Genomic DNA, 24,989 nt, shown 5'->3' on the forward strand with positions numbered 1-24,989 from the left:
GTTTGATTCCCAGTCAGGGTACATGCCCAGGTTGTGTGCCTGATCCCCAGTGGGAGGTATGCAGGAGGCGGCCAATCAATGTTCTCTCTCATCAATGTCTCTCTCTCTCCCTCTTCCTTCCCCTCTCTCTAAAATTAATAAAGGAAAAAATCCTTTATATTAAAAACAAGAGCTCTTCCTTGATCTTGATAAATATCTCATTAAAAAAAAAAAAAGCTAGAGGGAGAGCTGGAATTGGGAGAATGAAAGCAAACAGGAGGAAGGGAATTGGGACTTGACAACCCAGCTGGATCCAACCTTGTGTTAAATGGCTCACTTCACTCTTATCAACTGAGACCAAAACCTGGTTTGTTACTGAGGGAGAAAAAGTAGTGCTCACACTGGGATCCACATTTTTTCTTCTTTATTTCCTTTCTTGGTCTTTCATCGACTCCTTTGTCGTATCATCCCTACATTACAGCCAAAATAGTTATTCTCGCCCTAGCCGGTTTGGCTCAGCGGTTAGAGCATTGGCCTGCAGTCCAGAGAGACCCAGGTTCAGTTCCCGCCAAGGGCATGTACCTCGGTTGCAGTTTGTCCCCGGCCCTGGTTGGGTTGTGCGGGTGGCAGCCACTCGATGTGTCCCTTTCACGTCGATGTTTCTCTCTCTCTTCCTCCTGCTCTATCTGAACAAAGAATGGAAAAATATCCTCGAGTGAGGATTAAAAAAAAAAAAAAGTTATTCTCAGTACCTCTTTTCAGTCATACTCAGTACCTTTTTAATCTCCCTGCATATGATTCTTTGTCTAATATGGATATGCATTTTAAACTGATAAGAACAGATATTACACTTGATCTTAGCCAAAAGGCCGAGAAGCGATTGTGTATGCATTTTAATTTTTGAAATCTTAACTATCCTTCAAGGTCCATTTCATAAGTCACCGCCTTTCCTGATTCCCTCCAACACACTTCATCTCTCCCTACTTTGAACACTCATAACATAACCATGATATTCTGTGATTTGTCTTATTGTCTTATTATGTGGACATTTATTAAGAACAGAAATTGTAATCAATTTGATTTTTAAAGCCCTGTAGTTTGAAACACAGTCTCTTGAGAAAACTATATGGGGGAGTTTTAATAAACCACTATCTTGTTAAATTCTCACAATCCTTATAAACTAGACATCTCCATTTAAAAAAAGGTTGGTTAAGCAACTTGCTATAGATCACATAGATAATAATTGGAAAAACTAGAACTTGAACCCAGATCGAAAGCTTATGCTGGTTCTGCTATACTTCACTGCTTCAATATGAGACCTTTATTCATATCTTTTTACCAGTAACTTTTGGAATGCCCCTTATGTGAAATGCACCATAGCTGACACAGAGATAATAGCACCAAACATGACAATCATGAAAACTACCTTTATGAACCATACATCCTTTCATTAAATATTTGTTGAATTGATTACAGTGAAAGGTGTTTTCAAAGTGAAGGAGACTGAGGTGAACTAACCAAATATTTCAATATTCTATTATCAATCTTATCCAAAGGAAGAAGAAAAGACAGGAAGAAAGAAAAGAAAGACCTGTAAGTACTAAGAGACTAAAAACTTTGTCATAATTTTAATGTTCCTAGAAGTCTAAAGGGCAGATATCTCAGAATTAGAGTTACAGATTATACAAATGCTTACTAATATAAATTCAAATGAAGATTATGAAGGTGTTTCCACAAAGGCTTTAGACCAAGATTTGGAAACTTTTATTCCTAAACTGCTGAATTGAGAACTCCAATGAGCATATATTAGTTTAAAAGCAAGCAATAGAGAAACTCTAATTGTCTGGCTTTTATGTTTTGTTTTTATTGATTTTAGAGAGAAAGAAACAAAAAGAGAGAGGGAGAGAAAGGGAGGGGGGGAGGGAGGGAAGAAGGAGAAGGGGGGGGGGGCAGAGAGACCAGTCAGTGACTGGAGTAATTTGCACTAATGGGCAAGCCTCAGTAAGGTTTTGGGTATTGATCACTGATTACCTTGAGGTTTGGGCTCTACCTGACTGCAATCCTCCCATCCCCTTCTTTTCTAATCCTCACTGGAGGATATTTTTCTATTTATCTTCAGATAGAGTGGGAGGGAGGGAGCGAGAAACATGAAGTGGGAGGGATACACCGACTGGTTGCCTCCCCCACCACCCGACCAGAGCCTGGGAGGAACTGCAACCCAGGTACAGGCCCTTGACCGGAATCCAACCGAGTCGCTGGCGGGTGCTGTAATAGCTGAGCCAAACCGGCTAGGGCCATTTCCCCTTTTCGTATCCCCACCCCTTTTTTTTTTTCAGGGCCACCTCCACTTCCCTCCATCTCTCTCCTCTAAGTAAGTGAGCTTTCTATCCTCAACCTGACCTACATTTATCTTCACACTTCACTTCTCATAGTACTCTCACTGACAGGATGGCACAGGTCAGGTCCTGGGTTGTAGAATCCTCACTCCGCCCGTCCTCGCCTGGGCAGCTTCGAGGTTTGCGCCCCCATGGCTCTTTGACCAATAGGCAGGCCCTAGTGCTGGAACTCGACTCGCCATTGGTTGGCCGAACCATGGTGAGAGATGGTGCGGTGCCCGTTCTCGGCAGGGTGAGAGCTGTGAGCGGTTGTTAAGGCGACAGTTCGTGACGTAGCGCCACCAGGCCGTGCAGCCCCCAGATGATTGGCTAGGCGATCGGACGATCCTTTCTCATTGGTCGCAGGCTCGGCCGGCTCCGAGCGTGCGCAAGCTGAAGGTTCCTTCCGCGCCGCGTCTCCGTTGACTGGAGACAGGGGGAGCGCCGGCGCCGGGGTTCGGTGACCTCTAGTGAGATCAGGAGGTGAGGCGGGTGGTGGCCGCGAAGGGGAACCGGGGCGGCAGGGAGCGGGGCAACGGTGGGTGGGAGCGGGATTCAAGCCGTGTTGGTGGCGGTTCTCGAGCTCCGCTAGGCCTTGGGAAGGGGCAGGCGGCATCCGCTGCGGACCTGGAGGGAGCTGCGGTGGTGGCTTTGCGGGTGTGGCAGCCCTGTCCGCGGGGACTTAGATTAGACGTCCTTCAGGCGCGGCCGGCGGAGTGGCGGTCGACACTAATGCTGGGGGAGCCTGGGAGCCAGGCTGGGCCCGAGCGGCGGGCGGCGAGGCAGAGCAGCGTTTGATCGAGGCAGTGCTGGCTGAGCTGTCACGATCATCGGGGCGGAAAGGGCGCCAGGAGGGTGACCTTGGAGGCCCCTGGATTCGAGAAATGCTGGGGGTCTGGGGGTTGGCCAAGCCCACCGCGCGCGGAGAGCAACGGAGAAAGTCCATCCGGTCAGGCGTCCACGCCGGGGCGGTGCTGTTCGTCAGCACCTTCGTGATGTGGAAGATCTCTGTAAATGATGCGACTAACTCAGAGTCATGAAAAAACCGTGTTTCGGCATAGATGTGTTCGGTTATTGTCAGGAGAAAAGAGTTGAAAGGATACGGAGCCCAAGGATTTAAAGGATTTTCTTATTGTGTGTGTGACAGAGAGCGAGAGCGAGTGTGTAAGGGGCGTAGTCTCCTTGGTGCTGTTGTCCTTTAGTCCAAACCTTTAGGTTTTTCGGAATTATTTAGTTTTAGTTAGGAAAAACCTACCTTGGAGGTTCAAATATCGAGCAGTCAGATTTTACGGTAGAAGGTTTATGTGTACTCCATCTTAAATAGCCTATGGAAATACTTCAGGGCTTGAAGACGTGTCTTAGATTTGGTGCTGAAAAGTAACAGGAAACATTTGTTTCTGGGCCATGCTAAATAACCGTGCATAATGTCAGCATCTCACAATGTAGAAAATGTATTTTTTGTTTGCTTGTGAACTTATTTTTCACTCCGTGCAATGAAAGACATTTTATGATTTAGAGGCGATGTAGCAAAGGCCTGGGGGGTACATTGGGGATGAATAGATTGGATTTTAAGGACCTGCTTTGTTGTGGTGTCTTTCCAGAATATGATAAATATGATAAATGGGAGTTAGTAACATGAAGGTTTAAAGTAATTGTGCAAGAGATTACATCATTAACATGAAAACTCATGTATGACCGATCATTTCAAGATACAGTGTGTGTGTCCTCAGAGAGTGTGTGTGTGTGGGTGTATATCCTCGTTTTATTCTTGTGTGATCTAGTTTATAGACCCTGGATAATCACATATATAGAGTGGGGCAAAGTAGGTTTACAGTTTTGAGTAGGCGAAACAGAGCTTATTCTTGTATTATTATTTATTAATTGTTTTTTCCCATACAAACAACTGTATGTTGATATTCTTTTAGGTTGACCCATCTGAAATTGCTGATATTTGAATTTTGACTCTTTTTTACCTACAAAAATAGAAGTTTCATATAGTTCCACTTAATACTTTGTCAAAACTGTGGAGCTCTAGCTTTGTAAGTGAATAAAGAGGAATGTGAATTACAAACAGGTAGCATATGATAGAATTGGGTGTATAATCAAGGTTTCCTGATTTCCAGTGCAAGAAATTATTTTTTCCCTAGAATACTAGGTTGAACAACAGAATGCTAGATCCTGTTGGAATTCAAAATGGCTCAGTATAAGACAAGGTACTTGCTTTCAAATAAACAAAACGTACATAGCAATTAATTTGCTAGCAATGTAGGTTAGTCTATAATATTGGAATGTATAGCACAGGAGGAGTGCTAAGTGGGAGGAAGGAATTAGAATAGGATGCCAAAGCATCCTTTTCTGCAGTTGGCCATGGTGGTTGGTTTCTGTAACATGTTGGATTAGAGTTTGAAGATTCCATTGAATTTAAATTTATCTATTCTTTTGAAAAATCTTGTGAAACGTTTGCATCACACTTCAGTCTGAATAAGCAAGGCATACATTGCCTAGTTAACTTGATTTTTAAAGTAAAATTTTATTTTTATTGCAGCATGACATAAATACTGCGTATTGAATTTGCATGAACTGACCTGTAGCCTGCTGGTGCCACTTGCAACTGCTGATGAAGGTGTAAGATTGGATTCCAAGGCATTTACGTGCTTTGCATAATAACAGAGAAATGGGAGAGGATGCTCATGAGAAATGAGTTTACAATTATGGTTACTTTTGACACACCTTTGTACATTCCATTACTCAGTCTGTATTTCCACATAGGTTTTCTGTTTGGGTATGGTTCACAGGATCATGTGTAATTCTTTTCCTGAATGTTGCAAAGGTGACTTTACACCCAGGAAAGAAATGTCACAGAATTGACAATGCTACCATGGAATCTTTTTGAGGGGAAAATATAATGTGCCTAATATGTAATTATAGGTTAATAATGTTAAATCAATTTGTGATCAGATTGGGGTGACTTCCTGCTAGTAATTCAGATTTTAATTCAATTGAATTAACTTTTTAAAAAATTTTTATTTTTTATGTTTTTATTGATTTGATTTTATTTGTTTATTTTTTAATTTTTTTTATCCTCGCCTGAGGACATTTTTTTCATTTTTTGTTCAGATAGAGTGGGAGGGAGAGAGGGAGGGAGGGAGAGAGAGAGAGAGAGAGAGAGAGAGAGAGAGAGAGAGAGAGAGGAAACATCGATGTGAAAGGGACGTATCAAGTGGTTGCCACCCGCATGACCCAACTAGGGCTGGGGACAAACTGCAACCAAGGTACGTGCCCTTAGTGGGAACTGAACCCGGGTCTTTCTGGACCACAGGCCGACGCTCTAACTGCTGAGCAAACCGGCCAGGTCTTTATTTTTTTAGAGAGAGGAAGGGCGAGAGAGATAGAAACATTGATGTGTGAGAGAAACAATCCTACTGGGGATGGAGCTCACAACCCCCATATGTGCCCTGACCAGAAATCACGTTGAGACCTCTCAGTCCATGTGATGATGCTCAGTCCACTGAGCCACCCTAACTGGCTGGGCTGAATTAACTTTTTAATAGTGAAGGATATGTTGACTTGATAGGATTAACCTAAATTGAGGGGTTTTGGGAAAGGAAGTGTTACAGATCATTTTAACCTAGTTTTGACTCCACTTGATTCTTTAGACTGGTTTGTAGGTTGGTTGGTTGGTTGGTTGGTTGGTTTTTTAATATCAGAAAAAAGTAATTAGATAGAAGACCATCATGAAAAGCTAGTTTCTTGTGAGACTTTTGGTTGTAATGAAGTAGGGTTGTAATGAAGTAGATATGATTAATACTCTCCATACTTTAAGGCCAACTTCCTGCTAATTTAATAGAAAGTATTTTTGTTATTGTTGATTTTCCAGAATAGTATGTAAAATGTAGCCTCAACTCCCCACCTCATCTCCCTTTCATATATTCCCTGAATGCTCCACATTCAGCCTTTAACTGGGGGCCCAGGGTTGGGTGGTGTTATATTCTTATCTTGATGACTTAAAAAATGTAATCTTGCCCTGGCTGGTTTTGCTCAGCGGTTAGAGCGTTGGCCTGCGGTCCAGAGAGTCTGCCTGTGGTCCAGAGAGACCCGAGTTCGGTTCCCACTAAGGGCATGTACCTCGGTTGCAGTTTGTCCCTGGCCCTGGTTGGTCGGGCAGGTGGCAGCCACTCGATGTGTCTTTCACATCGATGTTTCTCTTTCTCTCCCTCCCACTCTATCTGAACAACAACAACAACAAAATGTAATCTTTGGGTCTGTTTCAAGATGTGTCAATAAAATGTGGGCTACTATAGCTTAGAATTTGTTTTTAATTAAACAGGTATTTGTTGAGCAACTGCTATATATGAGTGCGAGAGCTGAGGATAAAATAAGTAGGACTCAGGGGGAAGGTTGAAAAAGCATGAATAAACACAGGCAGATGTATGGCACATTTATATATCTTAGTGACTGCCAGCTGTTTAAAATGGAGACCCACAGTGTGAAATACAGGTTATGTTGGAGGCTAGTAGCAACTCCTGTATGTATAGTTTCACGAAACAGAAATTTTCAAGAAGTAATACCTACCCATACTACATTTCTTACCCACAGCTATTTTTTTCTACTTTATTTTACTTAAAAAATGTTTTATTCTGACTCATAATTGATTCCCTAATCTAATTGATTCAGTGACTTGTACTTTGAAAACCAGATATCTAGCCATTGGTCTTGTATGGTTGAAATGTAAAGAGCATAGAGGAATGCAGTGAGAGATGATTGCTCTGGTTTCTTTAGGTACATTTGGTCTCTTTAGACAGATTAATGCTTTCTTAACTTAATTTGTTGCCTTTTATTTTCTGTCTTCAATGAAAGAATCACTTTCTTAATTATTATCATAAATGTGAGATTCATCTGAATTTTTGCTAGTGTGCTAGTGTTTCAGTTAGCTTATTTTTTAAAATCTTAATTTTAATTGACTTTTAATGGTAGTTGATATACTATATCATAAGCATTAATTTTAGAGTAAGAAGTAAGACTTGTGAGTTCCTATATTAGAGATCAATGACTGTATTAGTTTTGTTTTTTAAACAGAATATAAAAATTATTATTATTTAGCTGGCAAACATGGGGAAGTTTAGTCATGGTAGTGGTAGATCAAAATTACCTGTATGTTCTGTGGGGAATTTTTTAAGCTGTAGACACCTACTTTGGTCAGCCATCTCTCTTCTAGTAATGTAGCATTTTGATAAGCTGTAAAAATTTGGGGAAAGACTTTTCTCTGGTGATGGCAACATTAGGAAGGTTTATTAAACGTCATTTGGCTAGTGACATGTCATATGATGGAGAGAATATTAAAGTGTAATGGGCCCCTCCCTTGAGGAGCTTTATAAACTAAGATCATTTACAGAAGGCCACTCAAGGAGTAGATTCTTTGTATCTATCTTTTGTATAACCAGAATGTGGAGAATGAAGAGGGTGCTTATATGCATTTTACATCAGGGTAATTAGAAGATAAATGTGTCTAGTTGTTTCTCACTTTTGTGTGTGTTTTATTGCTCTCCTCTTTGGTTCAGATATTATCAAGGGCTGAGATATTTATTTGGTTTGATCTTAAATGCCTAATTACACAGAATTTATAAGAAATAGTTGCTTTTAAGTTAGTTGCTAGTGAATAATAAAGGATGTGTTATGAGTAAAGAAGCAATAACAGAGTCATCTTATTTTGATTGTACAATTATTTTTCAGAATGAAAAGGAGCACTATCAAATACTGGTATTATTCATATGCACAAGACACTATGCATGCAATAGCAGGATTTACAAATTCTTTTCCTAAAAATACAGTGAGCTGCATACTAATTTTTCATACTTGATATTCCTTCCAGGATCCAAGTATTCTATAGCTACAATGTTGTCAAGACTTTTCCGAATGCATGGCCTCTTTGTGGCCTCCCATCCCTGGGAAGTCATAGTGGGGACAGTGACACTGACCATCTGTATGATGTCCATGAACATGTTTACTGGCAACAATAAGATCTGTGGTTGGAATTATGAGTGTCCAAAGTTTGAAGAGGTTTGTGAAATTAATTTGATACTGGCTCAAGAAAATGACATTTTCAACTTCTAAAGAGTATCTCCTTTGAGAGACTATATCATCAAAAAAGTTATGAGTAAAATATTTTACTATTTATGAACTTACCTCACATTTTCATTTACTTATGAAGTATGAAAATACACTGAAAACACTCTTTTGCCTTTCTCCAACACAAAAGAGTGTAATTGGTTCTACTTGAGAAACATAGCTTTTGTAACTAACAGTGAGTGATTGGTTTAAACAGTGGAATGTTTAAAATTGGATTTAACTTTTTATTTGCATATTTAATATTTTTATTTTAGTTGTACCTACATTTATATTATTGTAATATGTAAACTAATGATGCATACAGAATAAAAATTCTTATTTTTGAATGCTATTTTAAAAGCTATAGCTATTGTGATTTTTTTTTTTCTGTTTCTCCCAATAGGATGTTTTGAGCAGTGACATTATAATTCTGACAATAACAAGATGCATAGCAATCCTGTATATTTATTTCCAGTTCCAGAATTTACGTCAACTTGGATCAAAATATATTTTAGGTAATAATTTAACTTCTTTGTGTGCCATCAGATTTTTTTATTTGCTGTGAAAATGTACCTGTTTGTACAAATTATGTATATGGAAATGTATATGTTGCTTAAAGTGTGCTGCATGCATTTAATAGTTTATTTTATTATTGGGAGTTAGACTTTCTGATATTTGAGACCTTGTTAATCTAGAGAAAATGATACTTATTTCAGAATATTGATAGGACTATATGTTGTTATTTGTGTAATAAAGGATGAAATTTTTCAGTTTGTTGAATTTTGTCATTTTAGGTATTGCTGGCCTCTTCACAATTTTCTCAAGTTTTGTATTCAGTACAGTTGTCATTCATTTCTTAGATAAAGAATTGACAGGTTTGAAGTAAGTATTTACAGCATAAATATACTGTTTTCAAAATACTATTTTTATATTTTATATTTTTTCAAAATATAGTAAGAACTTCTAAAGTTTTAATTTTCAGAAGTTTTAGAAGATACAAGGAAAGTTTCATGTAATCATTTAGCTATTTTTAAAACCTGTTAACATTTTGCTATATATCCTTCACCACTTTTTTTATACTTAAAGAAAACTTCCGAGATCATACTATATATACTGCTTTATAATTTCTTTATGCCTAATAATAGTCTATCAACATCTTTGCATGTTCTTTTTTTTTTTTTTTTTATCTTCACCTGAGGACATTTCTCCAATTTTTTTTTTTTTTTGGTACAGATAGAGTGGGAGGGAGGGAGGGAGGGAGGGAGAGGGAGGGAGAGAGAGAGAGAGAGAGAGAGAGAGAGAGAGAGAGAGAGAGAGAGAGAGAAACATCGACGTGAAAGGGACACATCGAGTGGCTGCCACCCGCACGACCAACCAGGGCCGGGGACAAACTGCAACCAAAGTACGTGCCCTTAGTGGGAACCGAACCCGGGTCTCTCCGGACCACAGGCCGACGCTCTAACCGCTGAGCCAAACTGGCCAGGGCTCTTTGCATGTTCTTAATGCTAAACTAAATTCTTTTTAGTGGCCCTCTAGTATTTCTCTGTATAAATACATTGTAGTTTATTTATTTAATCTATATGGTTGGATTGTTAGGTTATTTAATTTCCTTCATTAATAACAATACTATGCTGAATGTCTTTGTAGCTGAATTTTTGTTCATATTCAGTCACTTTCTTAGGATACAATAGGAATGAGATAGTGGCCATGTAAGTTTTAAGGACTTTTGAGTGCCATTTTTTGCCAGTTTACTCTATGGTAAGGTTGTTTAGTTTATCCTTCCACAAGTAATGATAAATGAAAGAAAATTGTATGTTCTATGTTTTTCCCCATGCTACTTCAAGGAGATTGTTTACTAAGGATGATATTTTGATATAAAATTTTAATAAATGTTTTGAGCCCTGGCCAGTTTGGCTCAGCTGTTAGAGCATCAGCCTGAGGACCAGAGAGTCCTGGGTTCAGTTCCCACTAAGGGCACGTACTTCAGTTGCAGTTTATCCCCAGCCCTGGTTGGGGTTGTGTGAGTGGCGACCACTCGATGTGTCTCTCTCATATCGATGTTTCTCCTTCTCTCTTCACCCCTCTCTCTCCCACTCTATCTGAAGATAAATGCAAAAAATGTCCTCGAGTGAGGATAATTAATAAATAAATAAATAAATAAATAAATAAATATTTTGAATAACTAAAATGTTTAACTTTGAGGATGTCAAAGGAGTATAGGGTATATATCTTTTTATTTTTTATTTTATTTATTTATTTTTATCCTCACCCGAGGACATTTTTCCATTTTTTGTACAGATAGAGTGGGAGGGAGAGAGAGAGAGAAACATCGACGTGAAGGGACACATCGAGTGGCTGCCACCCGCACGACCAACCAGGGCCGGGGACAAACTGCAACCGAAGTACGTGCCCTTAGCGGGAACCGAACCCGGGTCTCTCTGGACCGCAGGCCGACGCTCTAACCGCTGAGCCAAACTGGCCAGGGCTAGGGTATATATCTTTTGATCTGCAAAAAGGGACACTGGATAATACAATGTAAAGTGGGGGGGGGGGGGTAGAAAGGATTGTTTAAGCTTTATTTTTTTCTCTGTTAAATGTACGTCATCATCTTGTTTTTTTCCCAGTGAAGCTTTGCCCTTTTTCCTACTTTTGATTGACCTTTCCAGAGCAAGTGCACTAGCAAAGTTTGCCCTCAGTTCCAACTCACAGGTAAGTATTATTTATAAGACATAAATTTTAATAGTATTTCTTCTTTTTTTTTTCAACTTGTTTACATTAATAAGAAGGATTAACAGAATTTCTTCATAGTCCACGATTTAGGAATTGCCTATAATTGTAAGTTTAATTATCAAGTCCTAAGACTGGTCTTCCTAAGTGCCTTAGGAACGGTTTCCTTTATCTAACGGTCCAAACTATAATTTTATAGCTTCTGGAATTTGGAATCTTTCCCATTTCCCTTTTTGAAATTTTCAGAAATTAAGGTTATATTTTAGACTTTTGGGTAAATAAGAGTATCTACCTAGTGAAATACAGGATAGATCTAATGGAAGAGCGTCTCGTAGTAGATTTATTTCTAAACCCTTTGAAAACACTAGCTTTATTTTCCACCTACAGTTTTATGTTGGTGTTCACTAGTCAGTTTAAGAATTGAACATTTTTGCCCTGGCCAGTTTGGCTCAGCGGTTAGAGCATTGGCCTACAGTCCAGAGAGACCCGGGTTCGGTTCCTGCTAAGGGCGCATACCTTGGTTGCAGTTTGTCCCCAGCCCTGGTTGGTTGTGCGGGTGGCAACCATTTGATGTGTCCCTTTCATGTCGATGTTTCTCTCTCTCTCCCTCTCTCTCCCTCTCTCTCCCTCCCTCTCCCTCTCTCTCTCTTCCTCTCTCTCCCTCCCACTCTATCTAAACAAAAAAATGGAAAAATGTCCTCGGGTGAGGATTAAAAAAAAGGAATTGAACATTTTTAATAGTCTTTCATCAGAGTATCTGAGTATTAAAGAGTATATACTAAAAAAAAGCATGTACTTCTGCCTTGATTATGTATTTGATGAATAGTTATGATCATTTGAGCCAAGGATATGATTTGACAATGATATGATTTAGGTTTCATGACACTAAGATGGTCTCAAAAATTTTGCAGTGAAGAACTTCTATCAGTAGCCAAAATATAAACTGTTGTAAAATTTAATTATGTGGGGTTTAAATGGCAGGATTAATGCATCACCTCACAGGAATCTTTCCAAGAAATACCTTGTTCAGTAGAAAGGGAAGTCAGGGAACTGTGTATGTTTGTTGGTTCTTTAATCCACTGAACTATTAGTGTATTTTGCATTTAGAAAGCCTGTTAGTCTTGTCCTAGTGTATATTTTATTCTTTGCAAAATAAGTTAGATTTTAGTGGAAGCCCTATGCACTCTAACATTTTTAAAAGTTATTTTGTGCCTTATCCTCATTGATAATGTTTGGTCTGTGTTTTAGGATGAAGTAAGGGAAAATATTGCTCGTGGAATGGCAATTTTAGGCCCCACGTTCACCCTTGATGCTCTTGTAGAATGTCTTGTGATTGGAGTTGGTACCATGTCAGGTTTGTAAGCAATTTTTAATATAGTTTAAAATAAGTTTGCAATAAAGACAAAAGAAAGAACATCTTAGATTGCATTGGTTATTTTTAAATCCTGACTTTTAAAAGTCTGATATTACTCTTAAAATTTTTTGATTGTATGAGTATGTGGGTCTATCTGACCTTTGTTACTTTTAATATAAACTTAGTAGCAGGTTACTGATTAATTTTTCACTCTTGCCATCTTTTTCAGTGCACCACTTTTTGGATGACTTTGTCTGTGGTTTTTGTTTGTGTTTTATTTGGTTTTGTAAGGTTGTATTCCAAGGCTTTTCCGGAAAGCACCTTCCAGACCCTGCTATTGTCTATACTAAATTAGTGACTTGGTTCCTTGTGTTTTACTGTCATGTAGAGATAGTGCAAGAGTCAGGAATTGTGGCCCTGGCTGGATATCTCCATTGGTTAGAGTGTTGTCCCCATACACCAAAGTTGTGGGTTCGATCCCAGTTCAGGGCACACACAAGAAGCAACCAATGAATGCATAAATAAGTGGAACAACAAATTGATGTTTCTCTCACTCTCAAATCAATCAATAAGTAAAAAATATTTAAAAAGAGTCAGGAGTTAGATAGAACTAAGTTAGATTCTCCTAATAGGATGGTAAGAAGATTTAATCAGATAATATGTAGTATATCCTCAGCTGGACAGGAGAGAATTAGATGTTAAATATCAAATACAGGACTCCGTTATAAAGGACAAAAATTATGGTCTGGCAGAGAAATTTGCCAGAATGAATATATCATGCTGTTGTGGAGGTTTCCTAATCATTAGAACTAGATTTAATGGCTTCTTCATGAAGACCACACATAGTTAACTACTGTTCTTGTATATTTTCTGGGGCCTTCGTGCCCTTAATAGGGGCTTCATTCTTTCAGAAGTAAATTAGATCTAAGTTTTAAGAGAGCAGTTAGTTGTCATTATTAGTTGAGGTCTCTTTACTAGGTAGTATATTAAAAAGAAAATGTTTCTTAAAACTTTCTGGGGGTCAATTTTGTTCATTTATTTAATCTGTTATTCAACAAAATTTTATTTAGCAAAGAAGGTATTTTTTGAATAATTTTTTTAAATGTATGTTCTTTAAAATCTCTTTTTGCATAAAGTTCTGAGTTTTGACAAAGACATGGTCATGTAACCACCATGACAGTCAAGAAAAATGTTTTTGATTAGGTGAAAAATCATACCTATGTGATTTTATTCAAGCATGTAAAGAAATGAAGAGGATCAGCCAGAAATTAGTAGTAGGCCATGAAACCAAGGATTCAACACATATTAACTAGGAAGTAACCTTTTGGAAAGCCTGTAAAAAAAGAAAAAGAATACATAGATTAGTGCTCTTTCTTTGGTAGCAGAGTGGTTCAAAGAAGCCTGGGGACAGAGTCAAGAATAATGCCGGAGAACATACGGCAACAGTAGTTACTGTTGTACAGAGGGAAATAGTAGATTGCCAAGTTGTAAAAAGCTTTGGTTAAGTGTAGTTTCCATGGTCTCAAGTTTGAAAAGGTTATATTTGACCGCTATTTAAAATGTAGGTTGTTTATAATGCTTTTGTTATTGTCATTTTGTATTTTCTTAGATTTCCATATTTGGGAGTAACTGCTATAGAATTTTTAAAAAATACAGTGTATACTCTTGTTCTATTATTTAGTCAAATGATTTATTACAATTTAGAAAATAAAATAAAATGGAATGTTTTGTATTATTCTAGTTAGCAGTTTTTATATAAAAGGGGAATCATTTTTATTTATATTTTAAAACATTTAATATGAGTGACATCAGAAATATGTTTTATATTCAAGTTTATTTGGAAAATGAGGGAGTAGGTTTTGGTTATCTAAAGTCTATTCCAGTTCTATAATTCTATTACCTTCTATTCAAGAAGATTACTAAATAATATCTTAAACATTTTGTAGTGGAACCATTGTTGATTTTGAATCTTGGGTTGTCTTTTTGCATTATATCATTTTCAAACAGAGCAATGAAGTTAACCAAGAGTATAAGACCATCACTAGATACCACAGAGATTAGATTGAAATTAGAGTTCAGTAGTACACATAAAATATTTATTATGATACTGTATCAGGAATCGAATAACTGGCAGCATGTTGTACTTTTATAAAAAGTCCTTGGTCCACAGATGAATTGCTTTTATGTCAACGAGTAGAATTGGACCAGTAGTATAACACTAGAGGGTTTTCTCCATTAGATAGATATCCTTATCTTAAAACAGTATTTTTAAAAAGGGAATGATCAAATGTATATTAAATGCTACCATAATGCCTGGCATTGTGATTCCACGGACACGGGAGAAGACAGTTATTCCTCTGTGTTCTCAGGCTTGGCATTACCTCTGAGTTGCTAATTCTGTTTCCGGTAGATAACAAAGAAATTAATATACTAACATTTTCATGTGATTGTCTACCTATGGGAAGAATCCTTGTGATGTAGACAGCATCAAAAATGTACATTCTTTATTAATTGTACATTTAATTTTTTTTATCTTTCTAGGGGTGCGTCAACTTGAAATTATGTGCTGCTTTGGCTGCATGTCAGTTCTTGCCAACTACTTTGTGTTCATGACTTTCTTCCCAGCTTGTGTGTCTTTGGTTTTAGAGGTAACTACAATTCTTACTATGGCATTAGGAGATGAGTAATATTTTTCATATCAGGTCACCTAAATAGAATCAGTACCTTCTAATGTAACACTGACTTACTTTGTAGCTTTCTCGGGAAAGCCGCGAGGGTCGTCCAATTTGGCAGCTCAGCCATTTTGCCCGAGTTCTAGAAGAAGAAGAAAATAAACCGAATCCTGTTACTCAGAGGGTTAAGATGATTATGGTAATTACATAACTTTCTTCTCCCTTCAGTGTCTTCTGTTCCAATGTCATATTCTGCTTTTCAGTTTTGTTTTTCTTCTTTTGTCATCTTTCTATAATTTTTGGCTCTTTCACTGGTGTTCCTTTTCTCTTTTCTTCTTAAGTTGTTTCTCATTTCTTAGAGGCTCCTGGTCTTTCTCACCATCTCCCCTAAACAGACTTTTCAAGTTCCTCCACTTTATCTCTCTCTGCAAACTTGTTCTTTGGAATGTGTTCAGTAGTTCAATGAGGCCAGTACTTTAGTTAGTCATGTAGCAAGCTTGGGGCTTCCTGCTCATGTAAGAGGAGGCCAACGAAGATAGTGTCTGGTTATTCAGTTGCTAAGGATGAGAAGTTTAGGTTTCACTGATATGCAGAAGATACATAATTTAAAATTTTTTTTATTTCAGTCTCTAGGCTTGGTTCTTGTTCATGCTCACAGTCGCTGGATAGCCGATCCTTCTCCTCAAAACAGTACGGCAGAAAATTCTAAGGTTTCTTTAGGATTGGATGAAAATGTGTCCAAGAGAATTGAACCAAGTGTTTCCCTCTGGCAGTTTTATCTCTCTAAGTAAGTTATCTGAGACCTACTTTGTTGTATATTAATCATGGTACTCTGCTGCTAACAGTTTAGGTTGTGCCTTTTATATTTTTGAGTTATAACACTTTAATTTGCTTTCTTTTATTTAGAATGATCAGCATGGATATTGAACAAGTTATTACCTTAAGTTTAGCTCTCCTTCTGGCTGTCAAGTACATCTTCTTTGAACAAGCAGAAACAGAATCTACACTTTCATTGAAAAACCCCATCACATCTCCGGTAGTGATTCAAAAGAGAGTCCCAGATGATTGCTGTAGACGGGACCCTATAGTAGTCAGAAATAACCAGAAATGCCATGCAGTGGAGGAGGAGGCAAGCACAAACAGAGAAAGAAAAGGTGATTTCTTATTCTCTTTTTTCCCCCATTCTTAATATGCTGAGTTTTCAAGAAATTGAGCCAGTTTTAAAATTTATGTCAGTGTTGTGAAATTTCTTTTGATCTCTTGAACAGTTGAGGTTATAAAACCCTTAGTGGCAGAAACTGACACCTCAAACAGAGCTACGTTTATGGTTGGTAATTCCTCCTTACTCAGTACTTCACTGGAACTAGAGATGCGGGAACCTGAAATCGAACTTCCCAAGGAACCTCGGCCTAATGAAGAATGTCTACAGATACTTGGGAATGCAGAGGTGAGGAAAATAAAATAAACTCAAGCTTGGTGGCTTTCTTAAAAAAAAGGAGCTTTTTTTAGTAAAGGAAAGAAGTTATAGCAACTGAGTACCTACTAAGTTCTAGGCACTGTGTTCGTAGTTTACAGGTGGTAATTTATTCCCTATAACCTTGTGAGATAGGTGGAATTATCCTTATTTTTTAGATGAGCAAGCTGAGACTCCAGGAGGTATAAGTGTTTCCTAAAGTAATACATCTAAGAAATGGTAAAACTGGGATCAAGGGTCCAAGATTTACTGGCTCTTTCTATTTTATTACTGTTTTACCATAGAGATGAACAACGACTGTATTCTCATGTGTATATTGAGGCCTAGAAAAGGTTTAACATAAAAATGAGCCTCAAAGATAGAATGTTTTTTATTTTTTGTTTTTAAAGTAAGCTTAATGCTCATGAGGAAAGTATTTTCCTTTCTGAGATCTGAACAGGGTTTCTGCCTACACAACCATGAGTCCACTCGAGATGCTTTAGTGCGGTATTGTGTTCTATCCATACCTGCTTAATCTGGTTCATTCTTAATTTATGTACATCTGAGTGAGAATTATGTTTGTTTTCTTTATCACTTTCCTTTCTCTCATTCCCATTAAAGTGTACCAGTATCTCAGCTGACTTGCTATACAAGGTTGGCAAAACCTATAGGGTGGGTGTCAGAATTTTAATCATGGATTTTTTTCCTGTGGACCTTACTAGTAAAGTTTAGCGTTTTGGTCTTACATTTGTTTAATTGCCACATGTTTATGAAGAATTTGCTTTCATTTGATATTCTTATTTGTTCCTTTTTCTTTATTAGAGAGAGAGAGGAAGAGAGAGAGAGAAACATCGATGTGGAAAACATCCATCGGCTGCCTCCTGCATGCCCCTTGCTGGGGATTGAGCTAACAACCCAGGCATGTGTCCTGATCGGGAATCGAACCAGGACAACTCAGTCCATGGGATGAAGCTCAATAATCTACTGAGCCACACCAGCCAGGCCTTATTTGTTCTTAAATCATCTTCTTCAGAATTCCAAAGTCCTTTAGGTCTCCTCTTAATTCTATTTTAGTTCTATTGAGAGCATTATTTGTATTAAATGGTTTATTTAGTATGAATAACATGAAATACAGTTCTTCAAAGTCTTGTCATCTCGCTCCCTCAACCCCTACCACTTTTTTCATTTCTTTAGAAAGGTGCAAAATTCCTTAGTGATGCTGAGATCATCCAATTAGTCAATGCTAAGCATATCCCAGCTTACAAATTGGAAACTCTGATGGAAAACCATGAACGCGGTGTATCTATTCGTCGACAGTTACTCTCCAAAAAACTTCCAGAGCCTTCTTCTCTTCAGTATCTACCTTACAGGGACTATAATTACTCCTTGGTATGTTATTTTCTTTATTTGAAAAAAGGTTTGCTTTGTAACTTCCTAGTCTTCTAAACTTTTTAGCTTTTTTTTTTTCCACTGGTCTTTTATATGTATATAGTTTTATAAAATATTTTCCTTTTTAAGCCATTTTACTGTAATTTTGTATTCTGCTTCTGTATAGGTCATAGAAATTCAAAATATTCTTCCTATTGCTTATAGTCATTACTCAAATATTTTAGTGTCTTAAATTCTTTTCATAAAGAGTAAAAATAAAATTTTGTTGAAAAATACACTAAAGGGTTAAGTTGAAGAAAGTTATTAATGACAAGAGCTGTGTATTTGCAATACAGATTTTCACTAGGTGTCTAACTTTACCTTTTAGGTGATGGGAGCTTGTTGTGAGAATGTTATTGGATATATGCCCATCCCTGTTGGAGTGGTGGGACCTCTGTGCTTGGATGGAAAAGAATTTCAGGTTCCAATGGCAACAACAGAAGGCTGTCTTGTGGCCAGCACTAACAGAGGCTGTAGAGCAATAGGTGTAAGTTGGCACTGATATATTTGCCTGTTGTAAGACACACTCTAGGCCAGGCGATGGGAGGAGATTGGGGACAATCAGGTACACCTTTTGGGATAAGCAGAACTGTTTTCAGAATTAATATGTGCTTCTGTAACATCCTTTGCATAGCTTGGTGGGGGAGCCAGTAGCCGAGTCCTAGCAGATGGGATGACGCGTGGCCCAGTGGTACGTCTTCCCTGTGCTTCTGACTCTGCAGAAGTGAAGGCCTGGCTTGAGACACCAGAAGGGTTCACAGTGATAAAGGAAGCGTTCGACAGCACCAGCAGGTGTGTGTGTTGGGTGGGTGGGGGTTATACATCCATCTATATTTACTTCAGAACCAGTACTGTCTTCTTTGATCACTAAACATAACTGTTAACATATTGCCAGCTTGAAATGATGTAAAATAGCAACATTAAATCCATTCATTCAAAATTAGTAATATTAATGCTTGGTTTGAGGTGGGGGAGCAGATTGTTAATCCAAATGAATGTCTCCATAGAGGTAACTTAGAAAACCATAGTGTGAGCCAAGTAGGTTTGTGTGTTGATTTTACAAGGGTCACTTTGATCAGACTATTACTTTTCCCTAAAAGAGTTTTGATATAGCATTGCCCCAGGGCACAATTGCCTGAGAAAAAGATTTTGGAAGCAGGATAGAAGTAAATATTAATATAGTAGATTTACTTTGAATTCAGAAAATCTAATTTATAAAAAAGCATAAACAATACAAATGATAACCTCAGTATAGTTCAAGCTCATATGCGTGTTTTTATTTTGACTTTAAAGTTTATGTATTATGAAATGACTGTCTGCTGCCCTCCCTTCTTGCAGCATATAAGAATGAGAGAGTTGATACAATATTCTAATATAATGTTTAAAGAAGAAAATACATAATAAGTAATCTCCATGGGGTTTTTCTTATGAATAAAATGAACCAACTAAAGTAGATTTTAAGATAATTTCCATCTTCTTAAAGAGAAAAATTTGCTTTTGTTGACAGGTTTGCACGTCTACAGAAACTTCATATGAGTGTGGCTGGTCGCAACCTTTATATTCGTTTCCAGTCCAGGTCAGGTGATGCCATGGGGATGAACATGATTTCGAAGGTGAGCATGGATAGGCTGTAACAGAACTTGCAAGACTGTCCCAGGAAAGGGGAACTCAGTGTCAGGGAGACAGGAATGGGAGCAGACTCGCTGTCTACCTTATGCCTTCCTGTATTTTATACCTTGTTCGTGTATTACTTACTCAAATCATTAATTGATTATAAGATTTTTATTAAAAATTAAATACTGACTCACAACTCATTATATAAATTGGGCATTTGTTGATTGGTGGGGTTTGTATTTGATATATTTTATTTAGACGTGGCATTATACATGGGGATGGGAAGTCTTGGGGTTAGTACTTTTAAACTGTGTCCCATATACCTTGAAAGTTGATCTCTTCTAGAGACTTTAAGACTTGTGTTTAAGAAGCCAAGCTCATGTATATAGTCCATTTATTTTCATTATCTCTTTGTGAGAAGATTATGTATGGCTTACATTTTATTCTACTGATATTTGTTATATACAAGACACAAATGTAAAATGTTAAAGTCAATTACACTAACAAAATTTATTTTTTTGTTTTACCTATTTATAAGTACTATTTGGAAAGAGAGAATAGTGACTAAATGCATAAGCTTTAAAATTGCCAATAAACAGTATACAGTGGTTTCTATAGCCCTGGCCGATGTGGCTCGATGGTTAGAGGGTCCACCCTGCAGACCAAAGGGTCATGGGTTTGATTCCTGGTCAAGGGCATGTACCTGGGTTGCAGGTTTGATCCCCAGCTTCGGTCAGGGTGCATGAGGAAAGCAACCAGTTGATACGTCTCTCTCACATCAATGTTTCTCACTTTCACTACCCTCATTTCCACTCTAAAAATCAATGGAAAAATGTTCTTGGGTGAGGATTAAAAAATAAAAAAATATATATATGATTACTATGATCTAGAAATTCCTCTTCTGGCTATATACCCAAAAGAATTGAAAGGAAGGTCTCAAAGAGATTGTTGTACACCTTTGTTTATAGTAGCATTATTCACAATGACCAAAAGGTCGAAGCAGCCCAAGTGTCCATTGATGGATGACAGGATAAACAAAATGTGGTGTATATATACAATGGAATATTATGCAATCCTAAAAAGAAGGGAAATTCTGACATATGCTAAATGTGGACGAACCTTGAGGTTCACTTACTAAGTGAAATACTCTGATTACACAAAATAAATACTGTATGATTCCCACTTAGGAGCCACCTAAATTAGTACAGTTCATAGAGATAGAAAGTAGAATGGTGGTTGCCAGGAGCTGAGGAGAAAGGAGAATGAGGAGTTATTTAATGGGTATAGAGTTTCAGTTTTGCAAGATAAAAAGAGTTCTAGAGATTGGTTGTACAACAATGTGAATATACTTAAAACTACTAAACTGTAAACTTGAAAATAGTTAAGGTGGTAAATTCTGTTATGTATATTTTGCCACAATTAAAAACTATTTTTTAAAATTGCCCTCAAGTGTGTTTGGGTTATTGAGGTGTGAGTTAACCGAATTAATTTTACTTAATTGGAAATCATTAGAAGTCTTATTTATATATTTTTATTATTATTATTTTTTTAATTTTTGTATCCTCACCGGAGGACATTTTTTTTTGCATTTATCTACAGATAGAGCAGGAGGGATAGAGGGAGGAAGAGAGAGAGAAACATCGATGTGAGAGAGACACATCAAATGGCTGCCACCCACACGACTTCAACTGGGGCGGGGACAAACTGCAACTGAGGTACGTGCCCTAAGCAGGAACCGAACCTGGGACTCTCTGGTCCGCAGGCTGATGCTCTAACCATTGAGAAACCAGCCAGAGCTATATATATTTTGTTATTATTTTTATTATTTTAATCCTCACCCAAGAATATTTTTCCATTGACTTTTTTTTTTTTTTTTTTAGATAGGTGCGGGGGGAGAGAGAGAGAAGCATCAATGTGAGAGAGACACATCGATTGGTTACCTCCCACACAACCCTGCCTGGGCGGGGGATCAAATCTGCAACCTAGGTATATGCACTTGAGTAGAAATCGAACCCAAAACTTTTTGGTCCCTGGGCCAACACGCCAACCACTGAGCCAAACCAGCCAGGGCATTATTTTAGTTTATGTAATGTAAATCTCATCAACATTCCATTAATGATAAGACTTACCTTAACATCTGACCTCTCCTTTCAGGTTTGGTAAATTGTACTGTTAGGTAACCATTTAATAACCATAAGAAGGAATTTATTAAATGTTGATCATGGGTTGGGTAACTCTCTCCCCAGTGACATGAATGAGTATTATAATTTTATTGAGTACTTTTTAATATTCTCATCTACATTCTGTTCATCAATCACTACAAGGAAGTTCATTTTCATACCTAGAAAGAACCACTAGGAATCTGTACCTGACTGAGAAATTACTTTTGTGCTCAGTTTCTTTAAAGTATAGTTCTTGTATTAGAAATTAGGATTATTACAGTTACTGTGCTTAGTAGTATTAGTATTAAATATAAATAAAGCCTCTGATCTATAAATATCTGCATTTCAATGTAATTTTTTATTTGTTTGTTTTGTTATTGTTAATAGGGTACAGAGAAAGCACTTTCGAAACTCCATGAGTATTTCCCTGAAATGCAGATCCTGGCAGTCAGTGGTAACTATTGTACTGACAAGAAACCTGCTGCTATCAATTGGATAGAAGGGAGAGGAAAGTCTGTTGTTTGTGAAGCTGTCATTCCAGCCAAGGTTGTCAGAGAAGTGAGTGATTGGATAAATACTTGATGTTAATCTTTAATTGGATTTGAAAATTGGAAAAAGGAATATTAACGTTCTAAGTAAAGTTTAATATACAGGTGTATGTTTTACATTAAAGATGACTGTTTTATCATATCTTCCCCGTCTGTCTGTCTGTGGCATTCACAGGAACAAACTTAACTGACACTCTTTAATGAGGACAGGGCTTAAATGGGGCCACATCTAAACTTCCTTGTTTTCTGGAGGTACAGAAAGATAGATACGGATAACACACTGCTGAATCTTCTGGGAGGAGATGTAAAATGTGTACAACCCTGTTTTCTAGGTGTTAAAGACTACTACGGAAGCTATGATTGATGTCAATATTAGTAAGAATCTGGTGGGCTCTGCCATGGCCGGGAGCATTGGAGGTTACAATGCCCACGCAGCAAACATTGTCACTGCCATCTACATTGCCTGTGGACAGGTGAGCGCTCCAGCTTCCACTTCTCTTCTCTTTTCTTGTTCTAAGTAATAGAAGTTTTATATTTTTCCTTTTTTTTCCCCCCCAGGATGCAGCACAGAATGTTGGTAGTTCAAACTGTATTACTTTAATGGAAGCAAGTGGTCCCACAAATGAAGATTTGTATATCAGTTGTACCATGCCATCTATAGAAATAGGAACTGTGGGTGGTGGGACCAACCTGCTCCCTCAGCAAGCTTGTTTGCAGGTATGAAGCATTTGTGACCTCAAGCCTAGTTCTCAGTGAGATTCTCTTTGTTTCTACCTGACACTGCATATGACTCACCTCTATATTGTAGCTGGTCTTTTTATTCTTGTTTCCCACCAGCCTAGTCCAAGTATGTTTGGACATATGCTTAGTAAATTGAGAAAGGAGATTAAGAGCAAATTAATATTCATGTACTCTAAGTGTGCACTGCCAGCCAGGCTGTGCGTGTACCTTAACTATGGTGTATACATTGTTGGTGCAGGCTGTCACATCTTGGAAATTCAGTGGAGTCTAGTTCTATTCTGATGCCATTGTAGTTGCCCTGACTTTAATTAGGTAAGTAGGAAATTATTGCCATGACTTTAAGGGTGAGTCTCTGTGTCTCTCTCTGGCTGCAGATGCTAGGTGTTCAAGGAGCATGCAAAGACAATCCTGGAGAAAATGCCCGGCAGCTTGCCAGAATCGTGTGTGGTACAGTGATGGCTGGGGAATTGTCGCTGATGGCAGCATTGGCAGCAGGACATCTTGTCAAAAGTCACATGATTCACAACAGGTAAGTCTTCAAGATTTATTTAACATATTTTCCCTGTACTCAAAATATGCAGTATGAAAACCTAGTATTCAGCCCTGGCTGGTGTGGCTCAGTTAGTTGAAGCATCATCCAGTGCACTAAAAGGTTTCGGGTTAGAATTTCGGTCAGGGCACATAGCCAAGTGCTGGTTTAGTCCCGTCAGGGCGTGTGTGGGAGGCAATCCATCGATGTTTTTTTCTCTCTCTCCTTCTCCTTTCTTCTCTCTCTAAAATCAATAAACATATCCTCAGATGATTTTTTAAAAAGCAAATCAATAATAAAAATAAAAACCTAGTATTCAAATACAATCGTCCCAACTTAAAATTTTGCATTTTTGACATTTTGTCTCTGTCTTTTTTCCCATAGGTCAAAGATAGATTTACAGGACCACCAAGGAACTTGCACCAAGCAGGCTGCTTGAATAGCCTGACAATTCTGAACTGAAATACGGGTGTTGGGTTTTAAAGGACTAACATAAAATCTGTGAATTAAAACGCTCAATGCAGTGTCTTGTTGAGGATGAATAGATGTGATCCATGAAGTGGCTGCTTGGTGTTGGGCTCTTTCAGAAAAGTCTGAGGTCCTTTCCATGCCGATTCCTCAGCTCTGAAGACAGTTTAGTGCTTTTCGTGCTGTGCTCTCTGGAAAGATCTCAACGTGGATATTATGCTTTAAAGCATCACAGATGGTAATCGACAGCTCACTTCTGAAAGAGAATGCACGCTGGAAAAAAGTGTTTTGATGAAATTCACAGAGTTCATGGTGATCAGTGTGAGATTGGCCCTCCCCCCTCAACTCCACCACCCCGGGTTGAAGATGGATTTTTAAATTATACTGTAGCTGACAAAACTCCTGATTTCATAGTAATTTATTAAGCCTGGGTTGTAGAACTTTAATAAGAGCTAATTTTATTTTTTGTGAACTAATATAATACTTCATTTGGTGCTGGTCTATTTTGATTTCTTTCGTGGTAGCCAACATGATTCTTCAGAATAGAACTGCTTTCTTCAAGGGAAGAATTACTCTTATTCCCCAACTACAGAATAATGTGCTAAGCAGTGCTAAATAGTTCTCTACCAAGAACACAAGTCACTGCATTTATTTCTGCAGGCTATTTGTTCAGAAAGGCCTGTTGTCAAAATACGTTTGTCTAGATTGGCTATAACATATCTTCCAACATAAGACTTTAAGAAACAGTTTTGTGCTCTTTCTTAATACCAGAGCTCTTAATATTGCTTAAACCAGCAATTTTCAACCTTTTCCATCTTGTGGCACACATAAACT

At 37.9% G+C, this 24,989-nt stretch overlaps 1 protein-coding gene and 1 pseudogene across 2 annotated transcripts; one reads left to right on the forward strand and one right to left on the reverse strand.

Annotated features, from left to right (window-relative positions):
* Positions 1 to 644: 644 nt before the first annotated feature.
* On the reverse strand, positions 645 to 860 carry LOC118643081 (annotated as a pseudogene).
* A 1,885-nt stretch (positions 861 to 2,745) lies between these two features.
* On the forward strand, positions 2,746 to 24,989 carry HMGCR (3-hydroxy-3-methylglutaryl-CoA reductase). 2 transcript variants are annotated; one of them, XM_036279842.1, is made up of 21 exons: positions 2,767 to 2,837; positions 4,900 to 4,979; positions 8,224 to 8,411; positions 8,863 to 8,974; positions 9,254 to 9,341; positions 11,084 to 11,168; positions 12,435 to 12,540; positions 15,082 to 15,188; positions 15,295 to 15,411; positions 15,839 to 15,999; positions 16,119 to 16,366; positions 16,481 to 16,659; positions 17,860 to 18,054; positions 18,422 to 18,580; positions 18,728 to 18,885; positions 19,601 to 19,706; positions 22,257 to 22,427; positions 22,750 to 22,890; positions 22,976 to 23,134; positions 23,533 to 23,687; positions 24,072 to 24,989. In XM_036279842.1, the coding sequence occupies exons 3-21, from the start codon at positions 8,247 to 8,249 to the stop codon at positions 24,124 to 24,126; spliced, it is 2,667 nt and encodes an 888-aa protein (XP_036135735.1). In that variant the 5' UTR covers positions 2,767 to 2,837; positions 4,900 to 4,979; positions 8,224 to 8,246; the 3' UTR covers positions 24,127 to 24,989. The 2 variants fall into 2 exon arrangements, with proteins under 2 accessions (XP_036135734.1, XP_036135735.1); XM_036279841.1 differs by lacking the exon at positions 4,900 to 4,979 and having other exon boundaries at positions 2,746 to 2,837; positions 24,072 to 24,210.

The sequence above is a fragment of the Molossus molossus genome, unplaced genomic scaffold (genome assembly GCF_014108415.1).
Source record: "Molossus molossus isolate mMolMol1 unplaced genomic scaffold, mMolMol1.p scaffold_m16_p_3, whole genome shotgun sequence".
Lineage (NCBI taxonomy): Eukaryota > Metazoa > Chordata > Mammalia > Chiroptera > Molossidae > Molossus > Molossus molossus.

Excerpts from the sequence above, each read along its gene's own strand:
- HMGCR (XM_036279841.1), top strand. The coding sequence starts at position 8,247 with ATGTTGTCAAGACTTTTCCGAATGCATGGCCTCTTTGTGGCCTCCCAT. Across the intron at positions 12,541-15,081 it reads TGGAGTTGGTACCATGTCAG|GGGTGCGTCAACTTGAAATT; the intron begins GTTTGTAAGCAA and ends TTATCTTTCTAG. Across the intron at positions 18,055-18,421 it reads GGGACTATAATTACTCCTTG|GTGATGGGAGCTTGTTGTGA; the intron begins GTATGTTATTTT and ends TTTACCTTTTAG.